At 50.7% G+C, this 13,924-nt stretch overlaps 1 protein-coding gene across 1 annotated transcript; it reads left to right on the top strand.

Annotated features, from left to right (window-relative positions):
• The first annotated feature begins 2,994 nt into the window (after nt 1-2,994).
• Nucleotides 2,995-13,587, top strand: CCDC43 (coiled-coil domain containing 43). Its single transcript, XM_039504177.1, has 5 exons — nt 2,995-3,285; nt 7,294-7,381; nt 8,922-9,057; nt 9,971-10,029; nt 11,848-13,587. The coding sequence occupies exons 1-5, from the start codon at nt 3,010-3,012 to the stop codon at nt 12,033-12,035; spliced, it is 747 nt and encodes a 248-aa protein (XP_039360111.1). The 5' UTR covers nt 2,995-3,009; the 3' UTR covers nt 12,036-13,587.
• Nucleotides 13,588-13,924: the final 337 nt, after the last annotated feature.

Raw genomic sequence — 13,924 nt, 5'->3', positions numbered from 1 at the left:
GTCAATCAGGCACTTATCCCACATTAATTTTCTCGTATCCTGCTTTTCCCTGGAGGATCTCCGAGCACGTGACACAGGGAAGCAGCAGCATCCCCATGTACCAGATGGGGCAATCAGGTGCTGAGAGACTGCAGGACTTGCCCAAAGTCGGGGACTGAGCCCCATCACCTCCTTTCATTAACAGGTACAGTAGGGAACACGCTGCCGCTGCCAGCAGATCACAGTGCAGTACTTTCAGGATGCTGTTGGGAAATCCGTGTCTGGCAGCACACAGGCAGCTTTGGCTCAAGGTGGAACCCTGCAAGCGAGGACGGTCGTTTCTACAGGCCCAACCCACCCACTCAGAACAAGGTGGTGCATTGCAGTTTGATCTGTTGTTGCCAGGGAACACAGTACAGCATTAAAAATGAGTGCGGCTTTGTATAACTTTGGGGCAGCTTTTGGACCCTGACAGGGAGACAGAGGCTTACGTTCTATTTCTGGCTCTGCTACTAACTTCTGAGCAACCATTGGCAAGTCTCTTCCGCTCTCTGTGCCTCAATTTCCCTATTTCTAAAAGTGGGGAATAAAGATACCATCTCATCTTTGCAAAGTAAGACAATTTAAGGACTAAGTATTGTTGTCTATTTAAATCTATCCTGACAGTACCTAATCTGTCTTTCCTACTTTTAACTATATTTAAATCTACCCATTCCAGCTTTACCTACCCACCTACCTTTCTATTCCTCCGAGCTTTGTCCAATCTCTCTCTCCATCCAAGCTTTATTCCATTTACCAGTTCATCCCAAAGGTACTTTAGTTAATCTGCAATCTATCTGATCTATCCCCTCTTTATCTGATCCACCCGTCCATCTATCTGTCTATTATTCATTCATTCATTCCTCTGTCCATCCATCTATTCATGTGAGAGACAAGCTGGGTGAGGTAATATATTTTGTTGTGAGAGACACATGCCTCTGAGCCACCCAGAGCTCTTCTGCAGGTCTGGGAAACTTACTCAGAGTGTCACAGATTGGAATTCCTGTCCCAGATCTGAGGAAGAGTTCTGAAGCTCATCTCTCTCACCAAGCTAATGTCTGTACCATCCTGGGAGCGACAGGGCTCCACAACACTACACATCTACCCAGCCATCCAGCTACCCTGCCGTGTGTCTGTCCGTCCAGCCAGCCATCTAGCTACCAGCCGTGTGTCTGTCCAGCCAGCCAGCCAGCCATCGAGCTACCAGCCGTGTGTCTGTCCGTCCAGCCAGCCATCGAGCTACCAGCCGTGTGTCTGTCCGTCCAGCCAGCCATCTAGCTACCCAGCCGTGTGTCTGTCCGTCCAGCCATCCATCCAGCTACCCAGCCGTGTGTCTGTCCGTCCAGCCATCCATCCAGCTACCCAGCCGTGTGTCTGTCCGTCCAGCCATCCATCTAGCTACCCAGCCGTGTGTCTGTCCAACCTGCACCGAGGCATCTAGCTACCCAGCCGTGTGTCTGTCCAACCTGCACAAAGGCATCTAGCTACCCAGCCGTGTGTCTGTCCGTCCAGCCAGCCATCTAGCTACCCAGCCGTGTGTCTGTCCGTCCAGCCAGCCATCTAGCTACCCAGCCGTGTGTCTGTCCGTCCAGCCAGCCATCTAGCTACCCAGCCGTGTGTCTGTCCAACCTGCACCGAGGCATCTAGCTACCCAGCCGTGTGTCTGTCCAGCCAGCCAGCCATCGAGCTACCAGCCGTGTGTCTGTCCGTCCAGCCATCCATCTAGCTACCCAGCCGTGTGTCTGTCCGTCCAGCCATCCATCTAGCTACCCAGCTGTGTGTCTGTCCAACCTGCACCGAGGCATCTAGCTACCCAGCCGTGTGTCTGTCCATCCAGCCAGCCGTCGAGCTACCCAGCCGTGTGTCTGTTCAGCCAGCCAGCCATCGAGCTACCAGCCATGTGTCTGTCCGTCCAGCCATCCATCTAGCTACCCAGCCGTGTGTCTGTCCATCCAGCCAGCCGTCGAGCTACCCAGCTGTGTGTCTGTCTGTCCAGCCAGCCATCTAGCTACCCAACCGTGTGTCTGTCCAGCCAGCCAGCCATCGAGCTACCAGCCATGTGTCTGTCCGTCCAGCCAGCCATCGAGCTACCAGCCATGTGTCTGTCCGTCCAGCCAGCCGTCGAGCTACCAGCCGTGTGTCTGTCCAGCCAGCCAGCCATCGAGCTACCAGCCATGTGTCTGTCCGTCCAGCCATCCATCTAGCTACCCAGCCGTGTGTCTGTCCGTCCAGCCATCCATCTAGCTACCCAGCCGTGTGTCTGTCCAACCTGCACCGAGGCATCTAGCTACCCAGCCGTGTGTCTGTCCATCCAGCCAGCCGTCGAGCTACCAGCCGTGTGTCTGTCCAGCCAGCCAGCCATCGATCTACCAGCCGTGTGTCTGTCCGTCCAGCCAGCCATCGATCTACCAGCCGTGTGTCTGTCCGTCCAGCCATCCATCTAGCTACCCAGCCGTGTGTCTGTCCAGCCAGCCAGCCATCGATCTACCAGCCGTGTGTCTGTCCGTCCAGCCATCCATCTAGCTACCCAGCCGTGTGTCTGTCCAACCTGCACCGAGGCATCTAGCTACCCAGCCGTGTGTCTGTCCAGCCAGCCAGCCGTCGAGCTACCAGCCATGTGTCTGTCCGTCCAGCCAGCCATCTAGCTACCAGCCGTGTGTCTGTCCGTCCAGCCATCCATCTAGCTACCAGCCGTGTGTCTGTCCGCCCAGCACGGAGCCGTCCAGCTACCCAGCCGTGTGTCCGTCCCCTCCGCTGCAGCCGGCGGCCCGGCCAGGCCTGTTTCCCGCACGGGGGCGCTGACAGGTCGGGGCTGACCCGCGCCGTGTCCCCGCGGCGGGCGCTGCCCGGTGAGCCGGGCGTGGGGGAGGGGACAGGGCGGGCTCCAGCCGCTCGGACTCCAGGAGTTTGGCCCAAGCGGCTGCCGTAGTCTGGACGAGGGCGGGGGGAAGCGCTCAGGCTCCCGTGAGCCTCCTGTGCCCAGAGCTGCGCATGCCCAAGCCCCTGCGCATGGGCAGAGAGGGCCCCTCAGCGGCCCGCAGGCAGCGCATTAGCCACCCCCGCTCCAAGATGGCGGCGCCCAGCGGCGGGGCGGCGGCGGCGGCGGCGGCCGGGCCGGGCGGCTTCGAGCCGTGGCTGGCGGGGCGGCTGGACGTGCTGGGGCTGGACCGGGCCGTCTACGCCACCTACATCCAGGGGCTGCTGCGGGAGGAGGAGAGCGACGAGGAGCGGCTGGACGCGCTGCACGGGGTCTTGGCCGCCTGCCTGGTGAGGGCGCGGGGCTGGGAGCCGGGGCGGGAGCGATGGGGGCGGGGTGCTGACCCCCCCACACACGGGGGGGAGTCTGGGAGGAGTTATTTCCCCCCGACCGCAGGAGGCGGGGGGAGCAGCTCACGCCCCCCCCCCCTCGTCTCTTCTGCGTGTTAATTTTCCCCTGGTTCTGACTCCCTCAGAGCTTGAGACCCTGCGAGATTTTCACCCCAGCCCCGACGCCCGCGGACGCTGAAGGCCTCCCCACGTGACCCCCCCAATTTTCCTCACCTGTGTTGATGCCCCGCCTTAGTCCTAGGGTCCAGCCTGTTGATGATTATTCATCCCCATCCCCACCCCCTTTTTCTTGTACCTCTGTCTCTAGGCTCGGGTCCTGTCTGTAAAGGGGGTTAAACCCTGACTTGTGTCATTTCAAGACTGTCCCCTGATCGGGTTACATCTTGGGACCCATGTGGTCATCCTGTGTTTTGCTATAATCGCCCTGACCTTGCGCTCTCTGGATATATAGTATCCTGGGACTTTCCTTCTCACTCCCCTGATACTCTCTTCCTGTGACTGGTTGGCTTTGTCCCATGGGAAGAGCTTAGTCCCGATTGACCTCTCTGCTTTTTCCGAGCCTCTATGCAGTTGTCTGTTTATGAGGCTGGGTGCTTAAGGTTTTGCAATTCTGCTCATTTACTGGCGTCTATAGGGTTAAATCATCTTTGATTCTGAGTCAAATAACATGGTACCGTCCTGTAATAGGCCCTTAAAACTATATAAGACAAACTTATTGTCTGTCATGATCATCTGTCCTCTGAGAAACACTCAAAACCTCTAAGTGTTTGACTTATGAATCTATCCGTTTCTGAACTTCAGGGCTGTTAGCCAGTGAGTCTGGTGAGCTGTCAGGTGAGATATCTGTAGACCAGACGTTCTCAAATGAGGGTGGAGGAGGGCATGAGAAGCTTTTTTTGGTGGTGGTGGTGGTGGGGGAACTGTTCACATTTTAACCACAGTAATGAATAACTAGCCAAGTTGATTCCTCCACACATATCAGTCCCTCAGATTAGGGTGACCAGACAGCAAATGTGAAAAATCGGGATGGGGGTGGGGGGTAATAGGAGCCTATATAAGAAAAAGACCCAAAATTTGGGAGATCTGGTCACCCTACCTCTGAAGGTGCTGTGTGTTTGACTCTAGGTGGTGCTGTGCATTTTGACAGATTTCTGTTAAACTTCGATAGCATTAACCAGAGTCGCTGCCATCGGTATGTTAATCACTTTGCTATGATGCGGTGCGCACCTTTCATTGCAAGCAACGATCACAGTTTTGCTTTTGCTCTTACTACAATGGATCGTTGGCTCTGTATGAATCAGTGCCTTGCTGTTTTTAATATTTAGTGAGACTTGCATGTTGATTTTTTTTTATTGGTGTATGTACTTGTGTGGCGGGGGTGCCATAAACTACTACAGACACAAAGAAGGGGGCTTGATCAAATAAGCTTGAGAACCACTGCTGTAGCCTTTTTCGAAATGAAGAAATCCAGTGTGAATTCTGCTGGTGTTTCCCTATTTTGTGAATTATTGCCTGGTCTCTAAACTCCCATTTTAGGGGGAGATGAGAGAGAAACAGCTGGTGAAACAACTACATTCCTTGGTTGAGCTGTGATGGACAGCACTCCGGAATCTATGCCACTTCCATCTAGTAATGGACTAATACCCTTGTCAGTATTCTTTTTGTTCCTAATATATTTAAAAAAAACTCCCTGTTGTCTTTAATTCTGCTGGCCATAGATTTCTCCTTGTGCCCGTGGCTCCCCTTACCAATTTTTTACAATCCCTAACTTCTGATTTATATTCATTATCAACTTCTCTTTTCTTCCATTTGTTAAATATTAGTTTCTTTTTTTACAGTTTCCTTCATTTCCCCTCTAAACCAGGATGACTTTTTTTAACCAGCACAGCCTTCTTCCTCAGTTGTGGGAAGTTAGCTTTTTGGGTATCTCCTAAGGTGGTGTTAAATTATTCCCAATTTTCATTCACACTTTTCTGATTAAATTCTTACTCCCAGCTGATTTGGCTCTTATCTGTTTTCAGCTTTGTGAAATTGGTCCTGTTAAAGTGCCAAGTATATGTATTGCTGGTCTGGGCTTTATTCTGCTTGTACATTATAAATGTGAGCCAGTCATGATCACTTGTACCTAAGCGACCATTCATTTTTAGTTCTATGACCAGTTCCTCTTTATCTGCTAGGACAAGGTCTAACATAACATTCCTCCATGTTGGCTGCAACACTTTTTGGGTTAGGAAATTGTCATCTATTATGTTTAGAAATTCCAAGGATGTTTTAGTCTTGGCAGCATGAGACCTCCAGTATATGTCATTCAGACTGAAGTCCTGTGTGATCATGCAGCTTTTTTTCCTACACACTGTAGATAGGTGTGTAAGCAGGTGGTCATCCTGTTCCTTAGTGTGATTTGGTGGGCTGTAGCAGACACTAGCTAGTACCCCATCTTGTGCTTTAGCTGTTAAGATCTTGATCCATGAGCATCAAGGATCATTTTCTTCTGAGTTATCAGTGACTCGGAAGCAGGTAATGCCATTTTTGACATAGTGCCACTTCCCCTTCCCTTTTGCCCCCTTGATCCTTCCTAACCATTTATTTTAACATTCCTGTCATGCAACTCATCCCACCAGGGTTCAGTAATGCCAACTCGATCGAATTTATGCTCCTAAATAAGCAATTCCAATCCTCTAGTTTGTTACCCAGCTCCTAGCACTGGTATGTCAACAATTCAAGAATTTCTTCTCTTCATGTCCTTTGGTTTCTTGATTAATTTTGTTCTTAACCTCTTGATTTTGTCATCATATCGTCTCTCTTTTTACCTTCCCCTTTGCTATTAGTTTAAACCCCTCCTGATGACTCTAGCCAGCCTGTTCCTGAGGAGACTGGTCCCCCTTTACTGAGGGGGAGGCCATCCAACACAGCCCCTTCACCCCATAGAAGGTGGGTCCATGTTCCACAAAACCAAAGCCCATCACTCTCTACCACTTACCTAGCCAGCAGCTCACTTCCAGAATCTTCTACCTTCTCTTCTGTCTTCCTTTGCTTGAGGAACAGGAAGGATCTCCGAGAAGATGGCTTTGCCATGAGGCCTATAAAAACAACAGTTGGGCTGTTGGTTTGCTGAGAGCACTGCCTATCGTGCTGACCAGTATTGTCCTCTGTTTTCTTGTACTCCCCGGCAGACTGTTTGTATCCACCTGTTGGCTTTTGTCTTATCCCTAGTCTGTACACTCTTTGGACAGGAACTGTCTTCCTGTTCTGTTTGTCCAGTGCCTAGCATGCCGGGCTCCTAGGACAGTGTAGGGGAGCTCCAGACTGGCATGGGTGTGTGGAGCACCATGTGAAACATTTCTCAGCTGAGTTATGCCACACAGCACATCTGGTGCCCGTGCTAGTGCTGCCACCAAGGGAGCTGAACTGGTGGAAGGAGTAGTGGAATGTTTTAGCCAAAAAGTCACTGTGACAATCTTCGAGGTGGTCCCATTCAGAACAGCGCTCAGACCGACTGTTGATGGTGGGAAGCTTCTGCCCATGTTGTGCCTGCTCCGCGCTGCGGGCAGAGGGCACCACTTGCTAGGGCTATGAACCCAGCACACCCTGCCAGCGCCGAATCTCATTAAAGTAAGAAAAATACCAGCACAGCAGCTCCTGAAATGCTGCAAAGTGATCAAAACCTTTGTGCTGATATTTGTGTGAGGATCACCTCAACACACACCTGAAGGCTATGACAGATATTTAAACTATGTAAGGGCCATGGAAAATTTCTCTGTGTTCGCCCCAGTTCAACAAAGAATTTAAGAACTGCTTATATCCCATTAACTCTTCATACTCCGCTTAAATCTGTACTTCAGGCTTGGCTCTTGCTGTTCTGATTCTTTAGGAGTCTTTTATTCATGCTGATTTTAAAGCAGACTGACTTTCAGTTCAGAAACCGAACCTCTCTGTTTCTCTTACTAGGAAGAAGATCTGTTACCAGATGTCTGCAGGGAAATAGTCGTGAAGTGGTCTGAAGCTCAGAATGTTGGCGTAAGAGAAGAAAAAGAAGGTAGTGTTGACGCTTCGCACGTCTTAGTCAAATAGCTCATGTAATACAAGGGACACTGTCACGATGAGACTCTGACACCTAAGAACCCTGAGCTTTGTTAGCAGTAAAGCCTGAGATTACTAAGCTGGTTGCAAATCTCCTTTACTGTTCATTGGCATTGCTGCGTTTTTGCCTTTCATTCTGCTTAGAATGGTTGGTTGGTTGTACTGCTGCTGTTTGGGTCCATAGTCCTGCAGGGGGACGAGAGTACTTCTTCCATTAGACTGTGTAAAACCTTCCTCCACAAAAACCTACAGCTTGGGCTACGCCTAGGTTTCCGTAGGTGCTCAGGCCTGGACAGTGCAACCTGCCGTGGAGGGGTTTGCTTCTCCTTGTTTAAAGAAATATGTAAGTAAGTTTTCCTGGCATAGCTATGTGGTTAGAGGGATGATCCGTGTCAAAATGCTTATACCAGTATAGCGTATGTTGATTCCCCAAACCTCTGGCATAAGCTATATTGGTATAAGCACTTCTATACTGATAGAGGTGTTTAACAAGCCCCTTCATGCTTTTGCCCATGCTGCCCCTCGTGTCTGGGAGGAGCGCCACGTAAACATCCACAAAGCTACCTCGTTATCCTCTTTCAAATCCCTCCTTAAACCTCCTTTGCTGTGATGCTTACAGAAAATTTGAGAATAGTTAAGCAGCTGGTGTGGTGAGACCACGGCCCATCATGAGGACCAGTATTGTGTCCGTGTTTCCTTGTGCTCCCCCTTTCTGTATCCATCTGTTGTTTCTTGTTTTATACTTAGATCATAAACACTTTGAGGCAGAGTCTTTTTGTTCTGTGTCTGTACAGCACCAAGCACGGTGGGGTCCTGCTCTGTGACTGGGACTCCTAGGAACTACCACAACACAAATAACAACCAATAACTATTCCTGGGGGAATTCTGTGCCAAAAACATTTAAAAACTCTGCAGAATTTTGCAGAATTTGAAAATATTGTGCGCTTTCTTTTGAACCAAAGGTGGTCGGTCTAACCAGATTGCGAGGGTCTGATCCATTTCCTCCAACAGCCCGTGGCTTGGACTCCTCAGCCACAGCTCTGAAATAACCCAACTCCCTCAAGCCACAGGTTCAAATCTCAGCAGGGTCCAGCTCCACCCTTCCTTCATTTTCTGAAGCACGCAGCTAGCGTTCCACACCTAGCTTGCTGGGTTACAGCTTTAATAATGTCCAGCCTGTCTGCTCTGTGAACTCTGAAGATCCCATGGCAATTTTTGTAAGAGGAGGGATTTCACTGGCCAAAACTTTCTTTATTCTCCTCCCTCCTTCCCCAGCAGTGTGCTGGTTGACCATCATGCTCCTCCCCAGAGGTCCTGCATTTCAGTTGTGCTATACATGTAAAGTGTGTGAAGCACTTTGCCTGAAAGGCTTTGCAGACAAACATGCCAGCCATTGCCTATTGAGAAAAGGCACATGGCCTCTATTTGGAGATGTCAGACACCAGGTGCTGGCCGTAGTGGAGGCACTCATTAATGCCGGTTTCTCTCCTTCCCAGATGAGATCCAGGCCATTGCCAGCATGATCGAAAAGCAGGCCCAAATCGTCGTGAAGCCAAAGGAGGTTTCCCAGGATGAGAAGCTGAGGAAAGCTGCCCTCCTGGCCCAGTATGCCAATGTAACAGACGAGGAGGAATATCCTTTCCCTACCACAAGCCCCATGTTGAGAATGTGCTGGCCACCGTCCCAGGCTGCTTTTGAGGGTGAACGTTTAAATCTGCTTCCCCTGGCTTTCAGTTAGTGACCTAGGCCCACTCAAGCCCCCTTCTATTCTGTTGTAGCTGGTTTGGCAGGAGTGGTATCGCTCAGTGTTCTGTGCAGCACAGTGGAAGCAAAGCAAAGGCAGGGAGCTATTGCTCTGGGAAACTGTTTCATTTTCTATCACTAGTTTTCCCGATGGCAGCACCCTATGTCCCGCTAGATCAGAGCAGATCATTGTTCTATTGAACTTGCCTCTGGCAGCAGCTGCTACCTGGTGTTTTGGAGGAGGGCTCTAATGCCCTAGCCAGTTGTGCAGTGCCGGTTTGGGTAGCAGTGGGGAGCGACTTCCTGCCCCCTCCTGTGCACTGACCTTGGCATCCCAGACCCCAGCAGCAATATGGGCTGGGCCACAGCCTGCAATGGCTTGTGAGAGCTGGTCATGGAAGCAGTTTCCGGGAATAGAATGGGCTGGTCACAGCAGCCCGCTCAGCCAATGTATTGTGTGCAGCCTTCGCTTTCTGCAGAAGGCTTTCAGGCTGCTCCTCTGACAGGAGTGACTAGGTGGGCAGAGGGCAGGCTTTCCTGTGGAGAGCTGGGTGTATTCAAATAAAGGGCCTTTTACCTGGTGTTAGAGCTGAGGAAAAGGAGTGCGGACTCCTGGGTGCCATTCCTCACTCTGCGGGACGCCGAGCAAGTCCCTTGATCAGTCTGTGCCCCAGCTTCTGGCGCCTCGCCAGTTGTGTTGAAAGAATGAACTGTTCACGTGTTTTGAGATCCTAGGACAAAGGAGACTCTCTCAAGGTGCAAAGTTTCATTAATAGTCTCCAAGTTTCCTTAGTTCTCTCACTGGAGCAGATGAACAGGACGGAGCCACTGCAGCAGCACTAACGATTGGATCAGAAAAATGTATCCTTTGAAAATCCCAGCTTGCTCGCCACAGGCTTGTCTGGAAGGACTGTAAGTGCTGCACTGGATTTCCCTTTGTTCTCTCTCCCTCACCTGCTTCCTGCTGTATAAACATCTGAAAGTTACCATTCCCCACTGTTGGGTTTCGTTACCTTGGAAACGCCGCTCTTCCCTGCAGACCCAGGAGGAAAGGAGGAGTGACGTCTTCAGATCATTACCCTCTTACTAACCACATTTCACTTAAGCAGCTGACACTCGCTGTGGGGGAGGGGATGGGGGAGCACTCCTTGAAAGGTTCGGCGTGTGTCGTCCCCCCCCCCCCCCCCCTCAGCTACACAAGGAGAGAGCCCAAGCCAGGTCTGGGGCAGGCTCACAGCTGGTGCAAGTCACCCGAGCTCCTTTGAGTCAGTGGAGCTGATTTACCCAGCTGAGGATCTGCCCCTGTTGTTGGGAGGTTCTTGTGCAACTCTGCACAGTGCTTTGTACTGCTAGTTATTGGTATGACCTGCTGGGGTGGGTCAGGTTCTAGGGTTAGTCACACTTGTAGCCATGGCCAGGATGAGCCCTCCTGTATAGCTCTCACTGCCCACAGAAGGGGGTTGTATCACTTTACCTATTCATGTAGATTTAAAGTAATTACAATGCTGCCTCTCCAAGGCCTTATCCTAACATCATTAACAGACAATACGTAAAAATCCCATCAGCTTTCACAGGCACTGGCCATCTGTCACCATGTCAGTTTAAGATGTACTGTTAAGGGTACAAAATGTGTGCAGTCCAGCCCTTAGTATCTCAGAGCAAAAGGGGGGTGTAACCGGATTGCCATTCCCGATTGTTCTAATGGAAAAGCTAAGCAGCACCTCCCTTGCTATGCCCTCCGCCCCAGACCTTCAGGCTTATCTCATAAAGCAGCAAAAGATGAGGGCACAAATCCATTTCCCTCCCTTTGCACATCGTGTGTAGCAGAAGCCATGGCTACTAGGACGCAAGCTCTGTTACTCTGCGGGGCGGAGTTCTGACCAGGTGCATGGGCCATGCCTGAGCAGTGTGGGCAGCCAGATTCCATGTGCGTCTAGATGGGTGCTGCCAGGGGTTAGGGAAGCAAATCTTCTTCACCCTGACCCCAGCAGAGCGGCAGTGCCAATGATGTGGCTCAGCAAGGCAGGAGAGATTCTGGGGCCCTGAGCAGGGGCTGTAGTCGGTGTCCATAGCATCGCTCCAGCCTAGCACCCGGGAGTGCGGCTGGTGGAACTGCTGGCTAGTCCCCTCACCCCATGGAGATGTAGTGCAGGAGCCAGGAAGGCTGTTTGTGGTCTGAGCTGTGAAAAAACCCTACTCAGCAATCTGAGGGGGAATCTCTTTCCTGGCCCTTATGGCAGCCCTTTGCGTGCGGCCGAGGGGCTCTGGCGATGCACTGGGGCTAGCATTTGGCAGACTGTGAAGTGAGAGAATCGTCTCTGAAGGGCGGCTTCCATGCATGCTGCTTTCCTGGGCACACAGCAGGGGGGCACAGCTTGGCTGTACATAGCACCTGGACCCAGAAGCTGCCTTTAAGTTTCTGCTTTCTATGGGGGTCCACTGCAAAGCAGCCACGGAGAGAGCGCAGCATGGACTGCTGACCCTGGTAAAGGAAAGCTGCAATATTAGGTGCTACTGGAAAGAGTGGAATAAGGCAGCCCCCACTACAGCCTGTGTGCACTAACTCCTACACACCAGTTTAAATAGATACCCACGGGGAGAGAGAGCATTGAAAAGAGCCCAGGGACCTACATGAGCCCAGCCAAGGCGTGTCCTTTATCCTCCTTACCTTGCACCCAGCGTTGTTCCGTAACACAAACGTGGAGACTGTCGTAAACGCGAGGAAGCTGGAGAGAGATTCTCTGCGGGATGAGGCCCAGAAGAAAAAAGAGCAAGACAGACACCAGCGGGAGAAGGACAAGCTAGCCAAGCAGGAGCGGAAGGAGAAGGAGAAGAAGAGGACACAGAAGGGCGAGCGGAAGCGATAGCTGGGATTTTCCCTGTTGGACTCCTTCAGAGGATAGAATAAATTATGCATAGGGGGTGTTTTAAACAAAACAAAAACTCAGGGCAGGTGGCTGGCACGTGGGTCTTGGAAGCATTTTCCCTTTGGTTTACACAGCAAAAAAAAAAAAAAAATTGCAAACACTTATATGCAAACTGTGCTTGTGGTGTCAAGTGTGCTGGTCAGTTGTTGTGGCCAATGTCTGTACCAAAGAACTGTGAAGTGGCTGAATTAGTTTTTAAAATGTCATTTTACTTTTTACCACTTAAACAAAACGGGGAAGCTGTCGGAGGAGCATCAACTCTTGCCTCCTCTTTCTGCCTCAGGAAAGTCATGCTACTGGGGATGAGCATAAGCAAAGGCATTTCCAGGCATGTCCTGGGGCCTGTGATGGATGAGCTGCTCTTGGGTGGGTGAGGGTGTATTTATTGCCAAGTTTGACTTGCTTGGGCAAATAGCGTTTTCTTGGACAGTGAATACGATCTGTGATTTCCTCCTGGGCTGAGGTGAAGGCTTGTGCCTGAGCTGGGAGCATGTCACATTGATGCTGCAAGACTGAGAAGTAAAGCCCCAGGGAATGTAGGGCTAAGAAACAGGCTGGAAAAGGTGATAACTGGAGCAGTTGCCTACGGGCTTATACTGACCCTGTTTCACACACGAGGGCCCCTGTACTGGGGAAGTGCCTTTGTACCCTCTAGGTTATACTAAGCAGCAGTATAAACATTCTGAATGTTAACAGCACCGTAAGCCTCGATGCTAGTAGGCTGAAGATCAGTTGTTTCTGGACTGTGGGGGAGGCTAGTGTGGGGTTTAAAAAAAGTCTCATGGGCTTTGTCCAAGACTTTTTTTCTTAAAATTTCCTCCAGCTGCTCTGAGTGCTAGCACCCAGGGGTGTTCCAGAATACGCTGGGTACTGAGCTTCTACCCTGGTGTTGCTAACTCTGCTTGGAGCCGCTCTAGAAAGAACGGAGGTTACAGTGCTGCTGGCCTGTTGGCCCCTTGTCTCTTCTGACACTCCCACTGGTGGAGTGGGTCTGCTGCCAAGTTAAGGGCTGGTGATCAGTGGCTTTCAGCCTTTCCCCTGAAAAACTTATCCAGCTTCTGCAAAGGGACACACCTTGGGTGTCCTAAGCTCTGATTGGGGGTGGTCAGAAACTTCCATTATTTTTCAACGTGGCATGGGAGGACAACACTGCATCCACGCTGGTCACCTGCAGTCTAAACTCCTTGTTGGGTCAGCATGTGCTACTTGCAACCCTCTTTCCTTTGTGACACTAGGCAGCTACTGTTCCTCACTGGCTGCTTTCTGCACAAATCTGCTTAAAAGGCAGTGTGTTCAGCTAACTGCCAGGAGTGTGACTATCCACCTGTGTTACCTTTTCACTCAGACAATAAAATGGTGCTTGGCTGAGATTAAGGAATGTTTTACTTTTCCCTGGTTCCATTCCCCTGGAACCAGAGCACTACAGCAAATACGTGTTAACATCTCCCATGTTACACCCACTCTCCCTCAAATAAAATACTGATGTGTTTGATGCTGCTTCTGATTTCTTCTAAAATAGCCAAAGCATTTTAAAACCCATTATACGCTGCAGTGTGGGTAGGTACAATGAATAATTTGCATATTTTAGTTACTCACACTACTGCATGTGGCCTAGCTTCGCCCCCAGAGTATTATAGATGGACTGGATGGCTTTACGTCATGGTGGAGTTTGACATGTTTTATAAATCCTCCACTCATCTCAGTGTAAAGTGGAGAAAGTGAACTGCCATCAGTGGCCTCTCATTGGTGTTGGTAGAGCTAATTGCTCCCCCTGGCACCAACTGTATCATGTGAACATGATGAAACCCTATTATCATTGACTCTGGCTG

The sequence above is a fragment of the Mauremys reevesii genome, linkage group 17, assembly GCF_016161935.1.
Source record: "Mauremys reevesii isolate NIE-2019 linkage group 17, ASM1616193v1, whole genome shotgun sequence".
NCBI lineage: Eukaryota > Metazoa > Chordata > Testudines > Geoemydidae > Mauremys > Mauremys reevesii.
The sequence above is the reverse complement of the archived record's forward strand: the minus strand, read 5'-3'. Positions and strand labels throughout refer to the sequence as shown.

Bases quoted from the DNA above. Each gene is read 5' to 3' on its own strand.
- CCDC43 (XM_039504177.1), top strand. From the start codon at position 3,010: ATGCCCAAGCCCCTGCGCATGGGCAGAGAGGGCCCCTCAGCGGCCCGC. The intron at 3,286-7,293 runs GTGAGGGCGCGG...TTCTCTTACTAG, and splicing joins GGGTCTTGGCCGCCTGCCTG to GAAGAAGATCTGTTACCAGA. The intron at 7,382-8,921 runs GTAGTGTTGACG...TCTCCTTCCCAG, and splicing joins CGTAAGAGAAGAAAAAGAAG to ATGAGATCCAGGCCATTGCC.